The 19,519-nt window shown below is 42.6% G+C and overlaps 4 protein-coding genes across 6 annotated transcripts; all 4 read right to left on the bottom strand.

Annotated features, from left to right (window-relative positions):
• Positions 1–155: 155 nt before the first annotated feature.
• On the bottom strand, positions 156–2,483 carry LOC120449467 (arylsulfatase B). Its single transcript, XM_039631938.1, has 5 exons — positions 2,319–2,483; positions 2,102–2,261; positions 1,350–1,838; positions 378–1,274; positions 156–321 (listed from the first exon to the last, which is right to left on the bottom strand). Exons 1-5 carry the CDS (start codon positions 2,427–2,429, stop codon positions 284–286), a joined length of 1,695 nt encoding a protein of 564 aa, XP_039487872.1. The 5' UTR covers positions 2,430–2,483; the 3' UTR covers positions 156–283.
• A 392-nt stretch (positions 2,484–2,875) lies between these two features.
• LOC120449535 (battenin) lies at positions 2,876–7,790 on the bottom strand. Of its 2 annotated transcripts, none has more exons than XM_039632055.2 (6): positions 7,727–7,790; positions 4,490–4,703; positions 4,292–4,422; positions 4,034–4,192; positions 3,631–3,970; positions 2,876–3,550 (listed from the first exon to the last, which is right to left on the bottom strand). In XM_039632055.2, exons 2-6 carry the CDS (start codon positions 4,691–4,693, stop codon positions 3,116–3,118), a joined length of 1,269 nt encoding a protein of 422 aa, XP_039487989.1. In that variant the 5' UTR covers positions 4,694–4,703; positions 7,727–7,790; the 3' UTR covers positions 2,876–3,115. The 2 variants fall into 2 exon arrangements, with proteins under 2 accessions (XP_039487989.1, XP_039487990.1); XM_039632056.2 differs by lacking the exon at positions 7,727–7,790 and adding an exon at positions 6,433–6,583.
• Positions 7,791–9,031: 1,241 nt separating this feature from the next.
• Positions 9,032–11,624, bottom strand: LOC120447778 (ionotropic receptor 75a). The gene is made up of 7 exons (XM_039629331.1): positions 11,528–11,624; positions 11,286–11,470; positions 10,888–11,227; positions 10,689–10,836; positions 10,028–10,640; positions 9,691–9,971; positions 9,032–9,533 (listed from the first exon to the last, which is right to left on the bottom strand). The coding sequence occupies exons 1-7, from the start codon at positions 11,622–11,624 to the stop codon at positions 9,305–9,307; spliced, it is 1,893 nt and encodes a 630-aa protein (XP_039485265.1). The 3' UTR covers positions 9,032–9,304.
• Positions 11,466–16,560, bottom strand: LOC120449591 (ionotropic receptor 75a). Of its 2 annotated transcripts, XM_039632154.1 has the most exons (7): positions 16,455–16,560; positions 16,221–16,396; positions 15,774–16,112; positions 15,584–15,720; positions 14,862–15,468; positions 14,185–14,727; positions 13,702–13,769 (listed from the first exon to the last, which is right to left on the bottom strand). In XM_039632154.1, the coding sequence occupies exons 1-6, from the start codon at positions 16,549–16,551 to the stop codon at positions 14,209–14,211; spliced, it is 1,875 nt and encodes a 624-aa protein (XP_039488088.1). In that variant the 5' UTR covers positions 16,552–16,560; the 3' UTR covers positions 13,702–13,769; positions 14,185–14,208. The 2 variants fall into 2 exon arrangements, with proteins under 2 accessions (XP_043862035.1, XP_039488088.1); XM_044006100.1 differs by lacking the exons at positions 14,185–14,727; positions 14,862–15,468; positions 15,584–15,720; ... (1 more) ...; positions 16,221–16,396; positions 16,455–16,560 and adding exons at positions 11,466–11,990; positions 12,065–12,952; positions 13,008–13,144; positions 13,202–13,543; positions 13,823–13,874 and having other exon boundaries at positions 13,603–13,769.
• Positions 16,561–19,519: the final 2,959 nt, after the last annotated feature.

The raw sequence follows: 19,519 nt of genomic DNA, 5'->3' as shown, positions 1-19,519 counted from the left end.
CATTTTACATTATAAGGAAACAGAGCTGCCATATGAGTTACAGCTAACATATGTTACGGAACTGTTTAACCTTAACGCAATGTTAAATGGATTACAGCACAACCGTTATTATTAAAGTATGTTCTTACAATTTTCAGTTGCTTTAAAGAATGTTAAATTTTTTAATTTCTCATTTATTTCAAGTATATTAAAAAACTTAAACGAAATGTATTTCCATCATTGTCTGCTTGCAGACTGGCAATCATTTCTTGCTCTTTTACCTAATTTCTCTATTTTTGGCTTATTAACAAGGTATGCCTTCGTAGTCGCATTCCAAAGGAACTATAAAATACTCGGTTAGAATCGTATTAGAGTACCGATCGTTAACAGGAACTTACCGATTTTTGGCTTCAGCACTTCAAAGGACTCCCAGGCGCAGGTGTGCAATGTGGGATCTGCCTCCGGCATGCTGGCTCGATTTCCCGGGCGGGATGCACTGGCTCTTAGTTCTTGAACACGTCTTCGTAGGGCGGCCAAAACATCGGAGTGCCTCTCGGAGTAAACCAGATTGTTCTGCTCACAGGGATCCGTTGATATGTCGTACAAACACTCCTCTAACAGAGGATTACATGACCTCTGGAGGTCTCCACAACGCACAGCAGCCAATCGACGGGTGATAGAAATCCGTTGTTGCGTCAGTCGTCGCAAATCGTAACGAGAAAGGGCCCTTGAGGTGGCGGAATTGCGCACTGTCACCGCATAGCGATTCTCGCGGGGATCCAGGTCGTCCAGTTCCCGGTAGGTGAGCACCGAGTCGTATCGACCGGCGGCAATGGTGCCATTCACATACTTCCACTGTCCCATTTGGAGAGCAGCCAGGCGCCAAACGTCGTCCAAGATGTGCAGAATCTCTCGAGGAACGTGGGGAGCATCTGCGGATCCGGATAGCTCGGGCCACAAATCGATTCCGTCCAGTTTCAGGGTGCTATCCAGCTTTATGCCTGCAGCACGGCAAAGTGTTGGCAACCAGTCGGCCACATATAAGGGCTGACTGAAGATGGAGCCGCGTGCCTGAAGCTTGGAGCTCCAAATCGCACCAGCCACCCGTACTCCGCCCTCCCACGGTGTATTCTTCTGCCCACGGAGTGGAAAATTGGAGCCCGTATTCGCGAACATACCCACCGATGGGGCTCCATTGTCCGAGTAGAAGATCACAATGCTGTTCTCCAGTTGATCCGTGGCGGCCAGTGAGCTTATTATACGGCCCACGCTCTGGTCCAGTTTGGAGATCATTGCTGACGATTAGATCAGTTTTGTGGTAAGTGACCATAAGTTTGACAATAAAAATGATATTTTTAAAGTGTATTTACCTGCATATTTCCTTCGGTTGAGATCCTTAATGTAGGAAAACTTTTGTATCTCCTCCTCGGGAGCTTGCAGAGGATCATCCTTGTTAGCCGTGTGGGCAGCCAGGTGGCTGAGCATCAGGAAAAGGGGTTGCTCCTTACCAGCATGGTCTTTAATCAAACGTTCCGCCTCAGCGGTAAGCAAATCAGTTACATAAACCCCACGATCACGGCACTCTAGCTCCATGTTCCGCCGGAAATCGTAGCCCAGACTATAGTTGGCCACCGGCATCTTGGATCGTCTCTGGAAGTAGTCTATATAAGCGCCCCAATAGCCGAAATGATAGTCAAATCCCCGCCGAGTGGGCGTATATTCCGGGCGGGAGAAGCCCAGGTGCCATTTCCCCACCAGGTTCGTGGAGTAACCAGCTTCCTTGAAGATCTCCGGCATCAATGTGGCATTGAGGGTTAGGGCCCATGGCTCTTCGTTGCTAATTACAAAGTGCTGAGTACCTACGGTAATCGATATATTAATTGCCTTGACTCGCTCAAAAACGCATCTTACAAAAATAGAAAAGGTTTTAATAAACTAATTGTGTCAATAAACCTTAATTTGGAAAAGTCATTTTCGTTTAGTTAAAAATAACCATTTCAAACTATTTTAAATATGTTATTTTATACGAGTATAACATTTAAATTTGAAAGATGGAATCTGGTAATGATAACTTCCGTCATTTATCTACAATCCCTAGTAAAAAAAGATATACGATACTAACCCGTGTGTATTGGGTACCGGCCGCTGAGCAGTGCTCCCCGCGATGGAGTGCACATCGCCGGGGCGTAGAGGCGATCCAGTAGACGACCGTGATAGGCCAAGGCATCGATATTGGGGGTTAGAAACTCCCGGCCGCCTCGAAAGCTCACATCATCGAAGCCCTGAGAGATTGTTTGCTTTAGAAATGGGTTGATTTATGACGGCGAAACTGGTCCCACCATGTCGTCGGCCATAATGATGATTATGTTGGGACGCCGTGCTGCAGCAGATTCGTCCGACTTTACCCGTTGGAGGCAGAGCAAAAGCAGAAACGCTGATAAGCCCCGCATTTTGGTTACTCAACTCACGAATTGGACAAACACGTAATATTCGACTGCTTTGCACGGCCGCTACCGATCAACTGAATCGGCGAGAGCTCCACGTAACATCTCGCCCCGAATCGGTTTGGTTTTCGATCTCCCAATCAGTCTCTGCCGGCATTTCACTCCCAAGCCGAACGTTTGGCGTTCGATTTAAAACCAATCAAACCGAATTAGAAGCGACTAGCAACAAGTTTATTTACTAACCCAGCTCCTCCACCAAAAGTATGCGCAGCAATTATAATGTTTAGGTAGGTAGGTAGTGTAAATACGTATTACGTACACTTCAATAGGCTTTTTGTTGGAGTCAGTTGAATAAACTCACAGCATATGGAGCATATTCTGGCTGGCATCAGTGTGCTTATCAAAGTGGTTAACCGTGAGCAGCTTGAGCAGAATAATCCAAGAAGACATTATTGCACATCTATTATTATTATATTATTATTATATATGTATTATTATTTTTGGTATTAAACTATACTTAAGTAGTAGTCTAACAGAAGCATACTAACTATAAAACGATGATTTTGGGTACCGGAAGCCCAGCGATCCAGCGATTAATACTATAGGGACATGCACAGACACACACGCTTAATTAGCTACACACACACACAGTAAAGGCATAATCTGATCCTGATTCTGATCCTCGATCCGTATCACCAAACAAGGCTTCTGGCCGCGGCCGGAAGACCACAGATGGCGTTGTGCACGGGAATGGCCAGGAATCCGGCCAGGGCAATGCCATAGGAGTCCGACTGAACCACCATGGCCATGGCGAACTGCTGGCGCTCCGGTGAGATTTCCTTGGACATCCGGTAGAAGGTGTTCACGTAGGCACCGCCGCCCAGCAGTCCTTCCCACAGAACGATGGCGAACACGATCCAGATGCTGGGCGTGTACCACCAAATGACCTCGGTGAGGAAGTAGACCACGTTGACGAACTGGAATATGGACATCAGCCAGATCTTGTCCAGCTGGAAAAGGTTGACCGAGGAGCGCGAAATAAAGACTCCGATTTGATAGTCCACATTCAGCCAGCGGTACTGCGAGTCTTTGTCCAGGAATATATCTTCAAAGTACACCAATTCGAACTGAAAAATGGATGAGAACGAATTGAAATTGCATAAGTTGGAATAGCTAAAGCTTAAAGCTTAGAGTATATGAAACTTACCAATCCTTGATTGATGAAGTATTCGAAGAAGTAAACCAGGCAAAGAGGCAACATATACTTGAATAGGTGCTTAATATAGGACAGCTTTTCCTTGAATCCAACTAATGGCTTCTCATCGCTGATCAGGACTTCCGTGGACTCAACCGTCGTAACCGGCAATATATCAATTTGTGGACGACGAAGTAGCAACCAGAAGGCAAAGGCCTCGATCGCAGGGAAGATCAGCATAATCAGCATAGTATCTCTGGGACTGAAGTCTAATGATCTCAAGCTGGCATAGCTCAAGGATCCGATTACTCCGGCGCCACCAGTTCCGGACGACCAAGTGGATATCACATTCCTGAGGAAAACATATGGAAGTAAAGAGATTCTTTTCAGTATTTTAACTACCCAAAAAACTCACTTGTTGTATCGCGAAGAATAGGCCAAGAAAGTGGTCTCTCCTATGCCGCTGCTGGCTGAAGTAATTATGACTCCCAATAGAGCCATCCATTCGGCATTGGCGAATCCAACCAGAAGGAAACCAGCTGCTGAAAAGGCAACGGCAAGAGCTATCCGAAAACTAATATAATAAAATAAATAAAATATCAAAAATCAATTTTAATTTTTAAGTAATAAAATTAAACTAATTTCAGGCAAACCAGATATACTATATACTCACTTGACCCAAAATGGAAAGAATGGCATTAGAATCTTGACAAATAATGAGGGCAGCACGTCAGCCAGCAAGATAGCCCCCGTTGATACCAAGTGACAATTTCTTCCCGACAAGCTTTCTTCAGAGTCATCACTCTGAAAAATAAATAATTATTTAGACTAGCAATTAATAAACGCCTTCTATGGTATTTAAAATGCTTACCGGATTAAACTGCTTGATAATATCGTGGGCAGCACTCAACATCACCACGTATCCGTAGTTGTTGCACAGACCGAGGATCCAGTAGGAAGTCAAGTCCCGCCACAAGCCCCGATCTTGGCGAGAGCTGCGAGAGGCATCTCCAGGGGTGACCACCACTTGGGGATCATGTTCGGCCTCGGCCTCTTGTTGCTTGCTTGCCGTCATATTGAGCCGGCTAAATACAAAATGAAAACCCCTTATGTTTAGTACATTTGCCCAGGGAACATCCAACAAACTATATTTGATTCCTTAAATAATCTTGTCATTTTGCCATTTACTTATCTATACTAAACTCTTTTGGTTTCTCATAAAAATGCAAAAACTCCATTATCTCTTAAAAATGTAAAATTTTGTTGCTCTTCACAAAAACTACTGCTATAGTTGCACTTACGCCAATTGTTTAATTGGTTAGGCGTGAACGAAGGTGGTTTTAAAACTTCAAAACGGCAACGATACGAATGTCACGGTTTAATTATAAGAGTTTTTCAAGAGCTTTTCTACACCATTTATTTGTTTCGAGAGACAAATGAGTTTATCATCACCTTACTTAAGTTTATTTTAATGGAACGATTATCAATTGAGTTATCTTCTGTAACTATGAGCTATTTTGTACTCTTAAAAAGAAACTGCAATTTACTCTTCGAAGCTGAGTATCCCACTACTGCTAGAGTCGAATTTAAATAAATTGTTTAATTTTCCAAGCTGAGCATGTGCGTACGCAGTCTTGAACTTGACATAATATGGTCACTGGGGGAAGTGCCTAAAATAAATGGAAAGTACGTGCAATAAATGCTAAAAAATGTACAAATTGTGTTGAAGGTGGTGAAAGACAGCTGTTTAGTTCAGACTCAGGGTTTGACGGGTTAAGAGACTCGTTATTTATATAGTTAAGTGCCTTGCAGCATATTTTCACGGCAAGTGCACACGTATTTCCTATTTAACTATTTGAATTTGTAATAAAGTGAGCCTATTACTTTACACATTTCTCAGGCTCTAACTATACCTTTTAACTAGTTTTTTTTTTTACAATGCTTGGCGGTCTTAAATAAATAAGATTCTAGAGATCATTCAGCTATAGAGGGAAATAAGCTATGTGGGATTTTACCGGATATATAGATGTATATATATAACAGTATTTTGGCAAAGTTTTGGGTAGTGCAAAGTGCAAATGAATTGATTTGTTTACATCCGACAGAACTTGTGACCGATAATAGATTGAAGAGGAAATGGGGACAACAGATGGGATAATATAATCTAAACCGTTCAATGCACATACTCCCATTTCACAGAACGGCTTTTATAAGCGCCCTTGACTGACAGCCTTTAATTATCCAGATCATTTAAGTTAACCTTGCAGCAGGCCAAGCAAAATCAAATAATGTAATCAACAATTAGCACGAGCTCTGTTAGCCAACAAAGAAAAGGCACGCCAACTGTAAAATAATTATAACAAATTTAATTATAACTAATTTAATGAATTCAGAAACCAGGCAAATGCTTTTTAGCCGTCCTGCACTTTGTTGGCCACTGACTCATTCTGAAGATTCACTTGATCCATTTGCGCAGTTATGAAGTTGTTGACCCACTTCGAAGTGCACTTTCCTATCCAGTTACTTTTGCTTGCTATCAAAAAATTGGATACCCGGCCGAAATGCATTTCGAAATATCACTGGTAAATTGAGAATGCTATATTCTGAGGCACACAGTTTTTCCATAAGAGTAATTTTTCGTAACAGTACTATTTTTCGTAATAAATTTTAAGTTTTAAATACATATGTATTTAGTTTGAATTTGATGCAATAAAATAAATACAATGCTTAATTTACTGCAAATTTAAAATAGTTTCCAATTCGGTATAGAGCTCACTAAATACTTTTTTAAGGCCCTATGAAGTACAACCGTACATTCTTGTCACTATTTTTCGGTTTGGTAGTTCTAAGGCTCCGAGAACTGATGAATACGGCGGCGACGACGACGATTCGCACTTCGAGGCGATCGCTGAGTGACTGAACGTGTGCGAACCCTCCCAACGGAACGAGAACCAATAACAATCGGCGACTACAATGGAGCCAAGCGGCTGGGACCCAAAGTATGAGGTATCACGCGAGTTGCCAGCGGCAGCATAAAAACTAAAACAATTAAAAGATGCAACAAGTGCCAAAGTGCCGATCAGCAGGTTGATCGAACGTAGATCGGTAGCAGGTAGCAGGTAGCACACATTACACACTGCGCATTACACATATCATTTAATTCAATTCAATTCAATTCGATTTGTTTCGATTCGACTTGATTCGAGTGACAAAAGCGGGGGAGTTGAGGCCGGGCAGCGAACGTCACGTTTTTCGGGTTGGCAAGTGCATTCGCATTGCGTTTAGTATGCCCTCCCAAGAGTGGGGAGATTACGATAAGATGTTCGAATTTCTCGATGTCGAGAATCTGCGAACCTTGTGATTCTTTATGGTGGGAAATGCTTATCGGCTGGCGGTCTTTGGCATTCGTAGACCCCGAGCAATACAAGAATCGAACTGGTATAGATTAGATTATGAAGATATTGTCATTACAGCGGGTGCTTAACGATTTTTATTACTTTTGAACGCCGCATGTGCTAGCTCTTGATTGAAGTATTGACATCATATATCTGTCAAGTGATCAACTCTATATGGTAGGGTATTTCAAATTCGTTTTTGTGCTAGCTTTCGGAAATAGCACCTGTTATTGAATAAGTCGAAGCCATTTTAATTACGTTTAACTTTAAGTTGGGCAGCGCTGTTAACTGTGTTTTGTGCGGCTCAATATGAAATAAGCACTAATGGTGGTTCCCTTCTAAATTTATAGTTTTTCTGGCGGAGCACGTGGCGTATGCGTAATATAAAAGGTGCCTTTAAGCTCGATACCACCTGTTTTCGGTAGTACAACGGATTTGAAAAAGTAGTCTCAATGAAAATATTTTACTTGCTGTTGGTAAACCTTTTTTTTTATTGTTACACAATAAACCAAACGGAGGTTATTTAACTTGATGCAAAACGGTTCGCTTATGCAAATCACATTTACCCGTTTAACTGGAAATGCTGGCTAATTTTATAACAACGGAATTTAATTGAAACGGAAATCTGAGTTACTTTCCACGGCCATAAATCCGCAATAAAATGCAATAAACATTACTCCCCCGAGTGAATACCAAACACCAGCCGTACGTACACTTTCGAATGATTTCCGGCTGCCACTCAATCCGTTCGAGCAATGAAAATCTACTGAGGACTCGTCGAATACGGGCCTAGATTAGAGCCGGACCAGTTGCAATCGACATTATCATTATCGTTAAGTGGGCAACAGATTAAATTACAGATAAGATGTTCGCAGCATTGGGCCATATAAATCCTAAGATATCACTGGCAATGGCAATTCGTATATGACAGGCTGTAGAGAACAGAAAGTGTAATCAAACTGATGAGGTGATGGCCATAAGCATGCCCACTCCTTTTATCTTTGCTTGGCCATAATAAATTCATTGGGTATCGTTCTCCCGTCCACAATATCTCCGTTTAAATTAAATCCGTTTCGCGCTCATTTAGCACGTACGGAAACCACCAAAACCAATTTCACACCGCAGCCGCAAAGCATGGAACACTTTTTACTTGCCACAGGGTTATACATGGCATTTAAAAAAAGAAACATGTTGTTGACAAATTGCAAAAATAAAGTGGTTGAGGCTGCTAGGGATAAAAAGGGACACCCGTGTTCGCTGTTGTAAATAATAAATAATTCACAATTGCTTGTCAATTTCGAGTCACTCCAAAGTTGTCCTCCCTGCGATGCGAAAGTAGTCCTTTTATGGCACAAACTATGGCCAAAGCAATGCCCTGTTGACAGCCAGATTGAGTTGACAAATTGTTAAGGCAATTTGTTATAGTAATACGTTGGGAATTCCGCAAATGCAGTGAGTGCTGTTTGGCAAGCATTTGTGGCAGTTGCATTTAAAAGGTCGACAGGGAGTCATTTAAGTAAGAAAGTTCCTAATACTTTGGGGCGGATTTATGCAAATTTAATATCGTAAGCAAATACAATTTACTGCGTAAACGTACAACATTATATATTGATTAGCAGCCAGTCGCATTATATCACTCTTTTTTCTCCCACACCCAGTTCAATAATATTGGTTCCAACCCAACGCACTGTTATTTATTGTACAATCAATTTTGATAAAGATCTGACACATCTCATCTAATATTTGTCGCCTCCGGCATAAATCATTAAAATACCATAAATCATTACGGGGCAACATGCGATTTCTGCGGTGGGAAAACTACTGATTTTGGCCGGGAAATGTGAAAAACACAACTGTTAACTGTTTCTAATAGGCCGTATTAGGCTCACAGTCGGTTATCTAACTTTCACACCTGGCATCAGGGAGCAAAGTTTCAATTCGAATGTGGACGGCCGGGCGCAAAAATGCAAATAAAATGGCCCGAAGAGAATGAATAAAATCATTGAGAAGAGGGAAAATGGAGAATAAAAAGTAACCGCCAAACACGAAAAGTTTTTAATGCAAATACGAAAATCGCATGGAAACATGGCCACCACGTCCTTTGCAAGCCCCTTTATCCATCCCTCCGTTTAACGAGCCGTGCTGCAATTTTCCGGCGCGAAAACAGGAAGTGAGGAAAGCGTCGCCCTGCATAATTTTGCGATGTGAAAAGTTAACGCAAAGTGTTTTTATTTTCTCCTGGGTGCAAATAGAATATAGTTGTTACAGCAGCTTTAAGCGGTCTGAAAGCACTACGGGTGAAAGGTAAGGGGCGGACGCGTGAAAAAGCGCTTCCAGGCCAGTTCCACCAGCAGGATTACCACGACCAGGATATCTGCGCAGATCAGCATGAGGAGCAGTGGAGCCACGTACTCCATTCCCACAGTGATGACGAAGTTCTGAGCCACACAGTGCAGCTTCATGTGCACCCAGTAGCTGCGCTGCTTCCGGTAGACACCAGTTTCCAGGATCCTAAGGAATCTGAAATAAAATTAGTTGTCTTACTTCAAGTTCTAAATAGAATAGCACTGCATTGTATTATTTTTATTGTAAGGATTTAATCAGAAGATAAATAAATAATTCCATGAACTTTTGGCATACACTTACTATCTTTTGGAAGGGTACCAGAGTGACTTACCGCAGTCTGAAGAGCTCCTTGTACGTGGAGTTGCGATGTAAGTGCGTGTAGAATAGCTGCTCGGGTCGAAATAGAACTTCGTTTAAATCGCAAATCTGTTGGGCCGTAAAGTAACGCTCCACATAGGCGTATCCGGAGGAGGTCTCGAACACGTAGACATAGCCAGGATTATCCCTGACCCTCAATACACCCTGCTCTGCGGGCAACCAAAGCTCAGGATTCTGGGTCTGCGTTTCGATTTTGCGTTTAATGAACAAGTGTATTTCCGGAAGTCTTGAGTACTGAAATCACCAAGTCTCTTAATAGTATTTAGGTTACGAAAATAAATGAAACCAACATTTAAGTAGCTCTTGGTGAAGGGAAGTGGTTCCAAGCCCACGGTTAGAGAACTCTCCGCCAGCTCCTGCATCGTTTTGATTTTAGACTTCACGGGCGAGCTTAGTAGAGAAGAAACGACAACGGAGGTGTAGTAGTTGTACATAATGAAGCTGATCAGGAACAGGGCGAAGTAAATAAGTCTGCCTCCGGCGGAACGAGGAATTAAGGACGAACTTTGGATGCAGGCTGCTCCAAAACTAATCATGAAAGTGCTCAGCAGAGAGGGCAGGTAGTCCAATCGCCATCGTTCTTGCATTCGCTTGCACTCCGTATAGAAGGTGATCCACAGGAGGACACCAATCAACGACAGTACTCCTCCAAAGAGATACCAAACCAACGGACTGAAGGGCTGAAGGAATACATCTCCCCGGAGTCCCGCATTGTGGGGAGTACGGAAAATGCAAACGGAACGGAAAAAACCTGTCTCAATAATGGCAGACAAATACTTAAGCCTGCCTTCAGTGGCCAAAGAGGGCGTGGCCGTAAGATCCGCAGTCTGGTCCACCACAGCACCCACGGAACCACCTACTACATCCGATTTGCTCCAGCTATCCGAGAAGATGAACTTCATTCTGCAGGAGACACTATGAACACCATAATTCCCAGTTTACCGAACTTACTTGCAGTGTAGAAGATCTCTCAGGATTAGGGTCAGGTGGAACCCAAATCTAGCTAATGAATCAATGTGGGTATCGTTCTCCTGGCTCAAAAAACGAATAAGTTCATTATCCGACAAGGTGAGTGAACGTTGGGTGACCACCGTTGCCACTAACAAATAGCTTGAGCTTAAATATTTTAATATATAAAATAATGCCTTACCCCTCAGGACAACGTCCGTAAGTTGTTCTCTATTTCCGTATTTAGAACGCTTCAGCAAGGAACTTAGATGTCGAGTCCTACGACATTCGAAGGGATCACATGACATTTCGTGGGATGCGGTTACATTCAGCTGCCCCCCAATCATTTTCCCATTATTGTAGACATCATAGACTGCATAGACAACCGAGTCGTTGTTATCCTGGAACTCCTCCTTCACATAACTTACATCCGCATCAATGGATATGTTGAATAATGCAAACAAATCATAAAACTCCAATTCAGACTGGTTGCCAACCAAGAGCCAATGGTAATGCTGATTATAGATCTGCTCCCGACTAGCCTGAAAGTAAACATAACTAGAAATGATGTATGTATAAAAATGTTGTATATAAACAAACCTCCTGTACTAACTCCTGAGCCTGTTCGCACTTTATATCTACGTAGATCGCTAGAGTGGGCTGTGTGTGGCCCATGTAATTGAGTTCTAAGTGTGGCCAATTCGGCACTCCTCTCATTTGAACGAACTGATGATAGACCAGTATGGGATGTATGGGCTTGATGAACTGCTGAGCAAATTTAAGACCTTGAAAGAACGTATGGGTTTACAATTATCAGAAGAGTGTACAACTTCCTTTCCCACTTTCATCACTCTGCCAGCAGTGGAATAACACAATGAATCCAATTCGCGACTGCACAAGATTGTCCAGCACAAAGTTGGCCAACTGCACCAGCTGCATTGTGGACTTTAGCCTTTTGCTTTCCATGCAGCTCCCTGCAGTCCCTTTTTATAGAGCCAAAATGTCGCCCAATTTGGCTGTCATCAATGTGCGTTGTTTGTTTTTAAATTGCCAGAAATTGGTCATCATTTACCAATGACCCCCGACTGCTCACCTCAGTGAAGAGTGCAGTGGCGGTGCCAGATGACCTCCAGTCCCAATATGCCCATGCTGAGAATTATCGCTCCTAGTAGGATGATGAACAGGGGAGCAGCGTACTCCAGACCCACGGACACCGTGTGATTATGCTGGTAGCAGTGGAGTTTGGTCTCCATCCAAGACCGCTCGTGCTTGAAGTGAACTCCTGTCTCCAGCATTCGCAGCTCACTGGAATTGGGATGGACAATATATCGCTTTTATTCAGAAAGTAATTAGGTGACGTAACGTTGATATTTGCTCACCTCAGTTTGATTAGCTCCGCATAGGGTGACGTTTTCGCCAGGACGGTGTGGGTGTGGGAGGCATCGCGTAGGGGAATCTCGTTGAGCTCGCAGATCTGGTGAGGCAGGAATTGTTTCCTCACGAACTCGTAGGCCGTTGCCACGCCGGTTATATAGACGAAGCCTTCCTGATCCCTCACAGATTTGACACCAGCCTCGGTGGGCATATAAATTCGATCCGGGGATCGCTTGCTCCCAAGCACTTTTTTTCGGTAGAGGTCACGCACATTCCGATCCTCGGATGTTTCCAAATACATGCGGGTATAAACTGTTGGCTCTATGCCGACATCCAAATTGCTATCCGCCAGTTGTTGCAGTGTACGTATGTTGGACTTAATTGGCTGGCCCAGCAGCTTGGACACCACAATGGATGTGTAGTAGTTGTACATCAAAAAGGAGGTGACCATTAGGGCAAAAAAGGCCATCCTTCCACCCATTGATCTGGGCGTTAGCCAGGCCCCTTGAATGCAGCCAGCTCCGAAGGAAAGAAGGCAGCTGGTGAGTAGCGATGGCTTCCACTGCTTACGCCGCTCCAAGGTGAAGGTGACCCAGAGGAGGCAGCCTGCCAGGAATAGTAACAGTGCGAATGTCAGCCAAACTCCTCCACTGAAGGGCTGCAGGAACTCCGTGGCACTGAGACCCGCTGAAACGGATCGGGGATTACGGAACATGCAAATTTCCCGGAAAACACTGAATTTCGTGATGGGTTTCAAAAACAAAGCGCGATCGGAGGAATAAATGAATGGAGCTATCGCCAAGTCAGCTTTCTCCAGGATCAGATCGCCAATCATGCCGCCTGTTAGATTACCATCCGACCACCGATCCCTAAATATGTACTTGAACCTGCAGCTTTTTAAATACAAAATGAATATAATATTAGTACTACTTATGTAAGAAAACTCACTTGCAGTCCAACATATCTCTCAGTGGCTGACGCGCCTGGTAACCCAATCTACTGTAGGTATCTAGCTGAATCCGATCCTTGGAGTTCATAAAGTCAAAGATCTCCTTTGTGGACACATTCAAGGGTAAAGCGTTTACCTGTTGAAAAGAATACTTAAAAGGGGTTACTCCTTTAGCTTTTATGCTGTGGCATACCACAGCTGTGGCTCTTATAGTTAATCCAGTCAATGACTTTCTATGCTGCAAAGCACTCCGTGTGTAAAGATCGCTCAGATATCGTTCATCTCGACAGCTCGTTTTATTGCAGGAAATTTCCCGATCGGCTGTTATGTTTAAATCGCCTCCTAATTGTCTTCCCTTGTTGTACACATCGTAGAGTAAAAAGTTTTTAGCGATCGGATTATTAGTGACATAGGTAACATCGGTATCAATGAATATCTGTGCCTCCTTAAAGTGAGATTCTAATTCGGAAAAGTTCAATCCCCTATCATAGATTAGCCAATGATATCGATAACTAAATAATCTTTTAGCACTGGCCTGTAAGAACAAGATTATCTAAGACATTATCAAATCATTAGGCGCAATTAAGTACTTACCATATCCAAAACTGTACCACTTAAATTGCAATTGATATCCAAGAAAACGCCTAGCTTAAGAATATTGTGATTAAGAAAGTCATCGTTCAGCTGAATGTCCGAGTGTAATGGCTTAAATTGAGTGAAGATATTCTTAGACTGTGCCAGCAGTGCCAGGTGCGAAAGTGCTGAAACAGGAAAATTGAATCGAATGTCAAATAATTGCCACACAACCACCTACAGTCCATTGACCAGCAGTGCAAAATGATGACATGACTCAATTTAGCCATGTGAATAAGGTTGTGTACAATTAAATTGTGCAACTGGATCATAGCAAAAGCTCAAGCAAGAACCTGACAATTATTGATACTGATTATGAGTCAACTGGGCCTTTTATAGGGCACACATAATGCCATCAGAGTGAAAATAATCAACATAAAAGACAATTGATGGCTGAACTTGACTTGACAACTTAATGGGCCATAAAAGGTATAGACAGGTCCTGACAAGCTCAATCAATGTGGAAAGAAAATTGGGACAATTTAATAGCAATCTCAATGGTTAAAGAACTGTAAAAAAAAGGGGCAACAATTTGTCACTCACCAGGTCTATTATAAATGTCCCTTTTTACTGATTCTGCGGGATAACAGTGATCAATTTCTTCTTTGAATAACGGGCCCAGAAAATTTCCAGGATCAGGATCACAAGGGCCAGGAAATAGGCCACCAGAAGGGATATGAACAAGGGGGCAGCATATTCCATACCCACCTGGATCACAAAACTATTCGAGAACGTGTCCAACTTGGTCTTGCTAAAGAACCTGCTCTGTTTCGAGGTTATTCCGGTCTCCAGCATTCGCACCTGCAGTTGGGTGAGTAGCTGTCGGTAGGTGGAGTTCAGGTGAACCATTCCGTAGACGGCACTCTCGGGCCGCAGGATAATCTCGTTCAGATCGGAGATCTCGCGCGGAAGATAGTGCTTCTCCACAAAGTGGTACATGAACGAGGCCTCCGATGTGTACACAAATCCCGGCTGATCCCTCACCCGGATCACTCCCTCCTCCGGAGAAAGCCACACGCTGTTCGGATCTCGCTTGCTTTCCACCTTCTGTTTGTAAAGACTGCGAATATCTGGACGCGCAGACGACTGGAAAACAAATGCTCTTTAAATAGATTTAACAGGTAAATATATAAAATACAATTAAATAGATAATAGATAATAGATGTATGCATTTTAAGATATATTGACAAGACAATAGTTAAGGATCGGTTAATACACACCACCAGATATGTCTTGGTGAACGGAACCGTATCGAATCCCACATCGAGGGAGCTGTCGGCCAACTGCTGAATAGTCCTGATATTGGAGCGAACCGGAGATCCCAGCAGAGTGGACACCACAATGGATGTGTAGTAGTTGTACATGAGGAAAGAGGTCAGCATCACGGCGATGAAGGCCAATCGTCCTCCTGCTGACCTCGGCATCAAATAGGAACCCTGAATACAGGCTGCTCCGAAGCTGATCAAGCAACTGCTAAGCAGAGACGGAATGAAGTCGAGACAACGCTGCATCCAATGCCGCTCCAGGTGGAAGATCATCCAGAGCAACACTCCGGCGAAGATGAGGAGCCCGGCGAAGGCGAACCAAACGCTCGGCATGAAGGGCTCCAGAAATACGGCCGCTTTAATTCCGGCATTATGTGGAGTACGAAACATGCAAACGGCCCTAAATTGGGCCTGCTCCGTCATGGGATGTACGTAGTGGAGGCGATTCCAAGAGGGCACAAACGGGGAAGTGCTGAGCTCGGCGGACTCGTTAGTCAACATCCCAATAGCTCCGCCAAAAGCATCCTGAACACTCCATGTGCCACACCAAATGTAATGAAGTCTTAAAAATAGCAACCATTGTTAGTTATAGATATGTATAGTGGTTGCGATTCTATTAGGTAGGTGTTTCTTGTGTCACTGAATTAGGCTTTAATATAATTAAAACAAACTCTTACTTAAAACCAAGAATTTCCTGCGTGTGCATGATAAGGCGATTGCCAATGCGGGAAATCGAGTCCATGTGAGAGTCCCGGTCGCTATTAAGGAACTCGAGAAGTTCCTCCTCGCTGGAATTAATTGGCAGCACAGAAACCTAGGGGAAGCTTTTCAATCAAGGATTTTCAATATACTTTTAGAAAAACCCACCAATGCGGCCAATCGAAAGGTAACGCTCGATAAATCCATTCGGTGCTGCAGTCTAGGTCTTAAATGCAGTTCACTGAGATAGTCCTTTACCTGGCAGTGACTTCGATTGCAATGCAGAGTCTGGTCCACGGTGATATTGAGCTTGCCGCCCAAATGACTTCCCTTATTATAGACATCATGCAGCATAAAGAGCTCCTCATCCTGACGGCTGACATAGGTCAGGTCTGCATTGAGGCTTAGATTGGCCCCCCCAAATAGTTGTCTTAACTTGGTAAAGTTACCTGCCTCGTCGTAAAGAAGCCAGTGCAAATTTTGATTATAAAGCCGGCCACGACTGGACTGCAAAGAAATTAATTTTAAAATTTGTGAGGTATATACTTGGAATTCACATTTTAACTATTAGCTCCATACCTAATAAATTGATCAAAAATACTTTAAAATGCCAACCTGATTTGTTACTAGTTCGGCTTGGTCACAACCCAAATCCAGAAAGACTCCCATCCTGACTAAATCGCTATCCAAGTATTTCTTGTGCACGTTGGCCAAGTTTTCGGGGTTTTGCAGGTTGATGTATTGCGAATAAATGCCGTTCTGATTTAGCATCTCAACCAAAGGGAAAGCCTCTAGAGTATGTATGTAATTATTAGTAATATTTAAATAGAGGGCAGCTCAACATCTCACCCTCTATCGACCAACAGTGAAATACCATGAGATTGCTCAAATTGATTTCCAGTAGATTGAAAACAATCAACCGATACAATGGCCAACTACTAGTCATCTTGACGGCTTTCTTCGATTACGACCAAATAAACGGCAGACGGCTGGCTCTTTTATAGCCCCCAGCTGAGATGTCGAACGAGGCCAATTAAGTTATTATAGCCAAAATTTTGGGGCAGCCGTCCAATTGAGTACTTTGATGGACAGCTGCGTCGAAATTTTGGGACCCATTTCAGCTCGCAGATATCCTGCTAGTGGAGCAACAAGTGTTTTGGCCAAGGCGCCTGCGCAGGACTCGGTATCGTAAACAAAAGTGCAGGAGGGATTTATGAATGAAAAGCGGGCGGTGGGTGGGTGTTAATGGATTTCTGAGCCCGCTTGATTGTGGGAGGGATTGTGGGTCAGGAGGGCAGCGCCGCAGGCTTTAGTGATTTTGCGCCTTTTGCATGGCGCCCCCATCCTGCTGCCCACATCACATTCCGCCACCCAACGAATGCTGCACATTTCAATCTTCTGGCCTGGTCTCAATATCATTTCGACTCAGTCTGCGTTGCGCGCTTGGCGCGTTTTGACGTATTTCCGAATCTCCGCATCTTTCTCTGGAAATTTGCCCTGTCCCTGTTTTCAGTTCAGTTCGATTTGGTTTGGTTTTCGCCTCGGTTGGTTTGTTAGTTTGTTTACTTTTGCTGCTCGTCGTCGCCGCTATTGTTGCTTGGCTCTGGAGATTTCAGTGTGTTTTGGTGTGATAAGTGCGGTTGAAAAATCACAACTAGCTATGAGTCTTGCAGAAAGTGCGCGTTGCCGTAACTCATAAGTTTTTTGATAATTTACATTTAATCGCCAAACACAAAACTAAGCAAGTAGTGTAAATATCTGAGCGGAAATCTCTCCTAAATAAAATGGATTAAAAAATTACTGCGAAAAATAACCAGTATCTGAACTGGGTTATTAAAAAGTTAATAACACTTATTTCCACTATTTACACAATGTTTAGCGTAAATACATACTAAATGTTTTGTAAAAATGTTGTGTAAGTGTCTAACTCGTGAACGGCCAACACGGCGTATACGCATTGTTCAGATACAAATTTCTTGTAACCGTTAAAGCTTTAAGTACTATAAGCGCATTCACTTCTGAAAGGTTTTTTATATTTTAGAAACCTTTTCGAACAGTATTTCCATTTGTAAGGAAACCCCTATAAAATTTTGCGTTAGGTAAACACAAATCCGTTTGAGTTTGTAAACAAGCAAAGGCACTGCCTCTAATTGAACTGTCAAATAGTAATTGCATAACCCTCCCACACATTTAATTTACAATCGAGTGCTAATTAAACTGTCTGAATCAACCTAATTAACAAGGTCTTTATAAATTATTTAAAATACAACATTGGAAAGTAATAATGGTAATTAAGCATTACAATCCGTACATTCCATTATGTGACTAATTGAGCATCGATTAAAAATATCTAAAATTAAAATCACATCTTAAACGCGAAAAAAACATATGAACATATTAAGAATCAATTGAAATGTGGTCATCCGCACTGGGCCAGCAAATGAAAAATTCACAATAAACCACAAATATGACAATTTCAATAGAAACAACTAAAACTTGATGGCGGAGACTGCTGACATCGAGTGCAAATAAAATGCAATTATCGCTGATTTAAACGGGCATTAGAGAATCATAAATTTTCCATGAGCACCACATGGCCACAGGGACTAGGGTTTGAAAATGCACTCCAACACCCGCAAATAATCCACCAGAGAATTTTGGTAAACCAGCATAACAAAAACTATTTGCTGGGCAAATTGATTGTACGACGGCCACTGCATTGAATATAAAAATTTCAGAAAGTCAAAGCAACTGTTTAAAGAAACTATCTTAGATCACTTTACCTAGAATGTAACATTTTTAGGAATTTTCATCAAACAAATAAATGTTTAAATTAACCAAAAGCTAAGGTTCGAGGAATAAATTGTTTCAAGTCAATTTAATAGCCTTAGAAATGGAATACGTTCTTGAACATTTTTGGCTCTATCTTAGGTGATTTTCTCTCAAAGTAGTTTACTGAGAAAAAATTAACTAGGGTCGGCAAATAATTCAGTTCTTTATCGTACAGCTTAAGGTTGACTTAGACGAGTTTTTATGCCACTCTCTTACGCTATTCTGGCTTTCAAAGGCCTTTATCTTTTTTGGCAGATTTTGCATTTTTTTTTTTGTTGACGCCGCTTGAGGCTACGAAACATCTCTTAAATAGAAAAATGCAAAGCGTAAAAAGCGGCAGATGGGGCATCGCACTCTTGAGATTTACATTGTAAAGTGATCCCCTCGCCTCGTCGCTATATATGTACAGAGTATACAGAGTACACGATGCAGGCTCACAAAAAACTGCATTTAAATTAATTGAATTTTGTTGATTTTTTCCCGTCGAAGGGGCGACCAAGGCCCCAAATCCGACCATCCTGTCCTTCGGTTCTATTGCTCTTATTGAATTGGTTTGGGGACTTGTTGGCTGACCCACAAGTCAAGATTGTGGCGTGTCTGGTGAGGCAAGTACCACAAGTTTACTTAAGCGCCGTCCGAATGCGTTTTGTGTGTCATTATTCCAAAGGGGAGCCGAGTGGAAGGCTCTTCCATTTTCATTTTCATTTCCATTTCCATTTTTTGTATGCTCTCCTGCATTTGTGTTCATTAAATTTGCAAGTAAGTTGAAATGTTTTTGTTTACTTCCACAACTGCCCTTGCTAAGCCTGGCCAAATGGAATGTTCAAAAATTATAAATGAGTTTGCGCTCCCATTAGACGAAAATTGCAGAACTAGATGTAGACTTGTTTCATCACCCTTTAAGTTCTCAAGTTATACATGTAATGAAAATGGAAACGCCTATAGGATATCAATAACTTGAAAATATCCCCACTAGCTGGAACCTTTGACCTCCAAATCGGTTACTGAGCCAGGGAACCCACTTAGCGAAGACAAGAGCAAACATTTGTGCATTATAATGCCCCGACAATAGCGATTCAGCT

The sequence above is a fragment of the Drosophila santomea genome, chromosome 3L, assembly GCF_016746245.2.
Source record: "Drosophila santomea strain STO CAGO 1482 chromosome 3L, Prin_Dsan_1.1, whole genome shotgun sequence".
Classification (NCBI taxonomy): Eukaryota; Metazoa; Arthropoda; class Insecta; order Diptera; family Drosophilidae; genus Drosophila; species Drosophila santomea.
The sequence above is the reverse complement of the archived record's forward strand: the minus strand, read 5'-3'. Positions and strand labels throughout refer to the sequence as shown.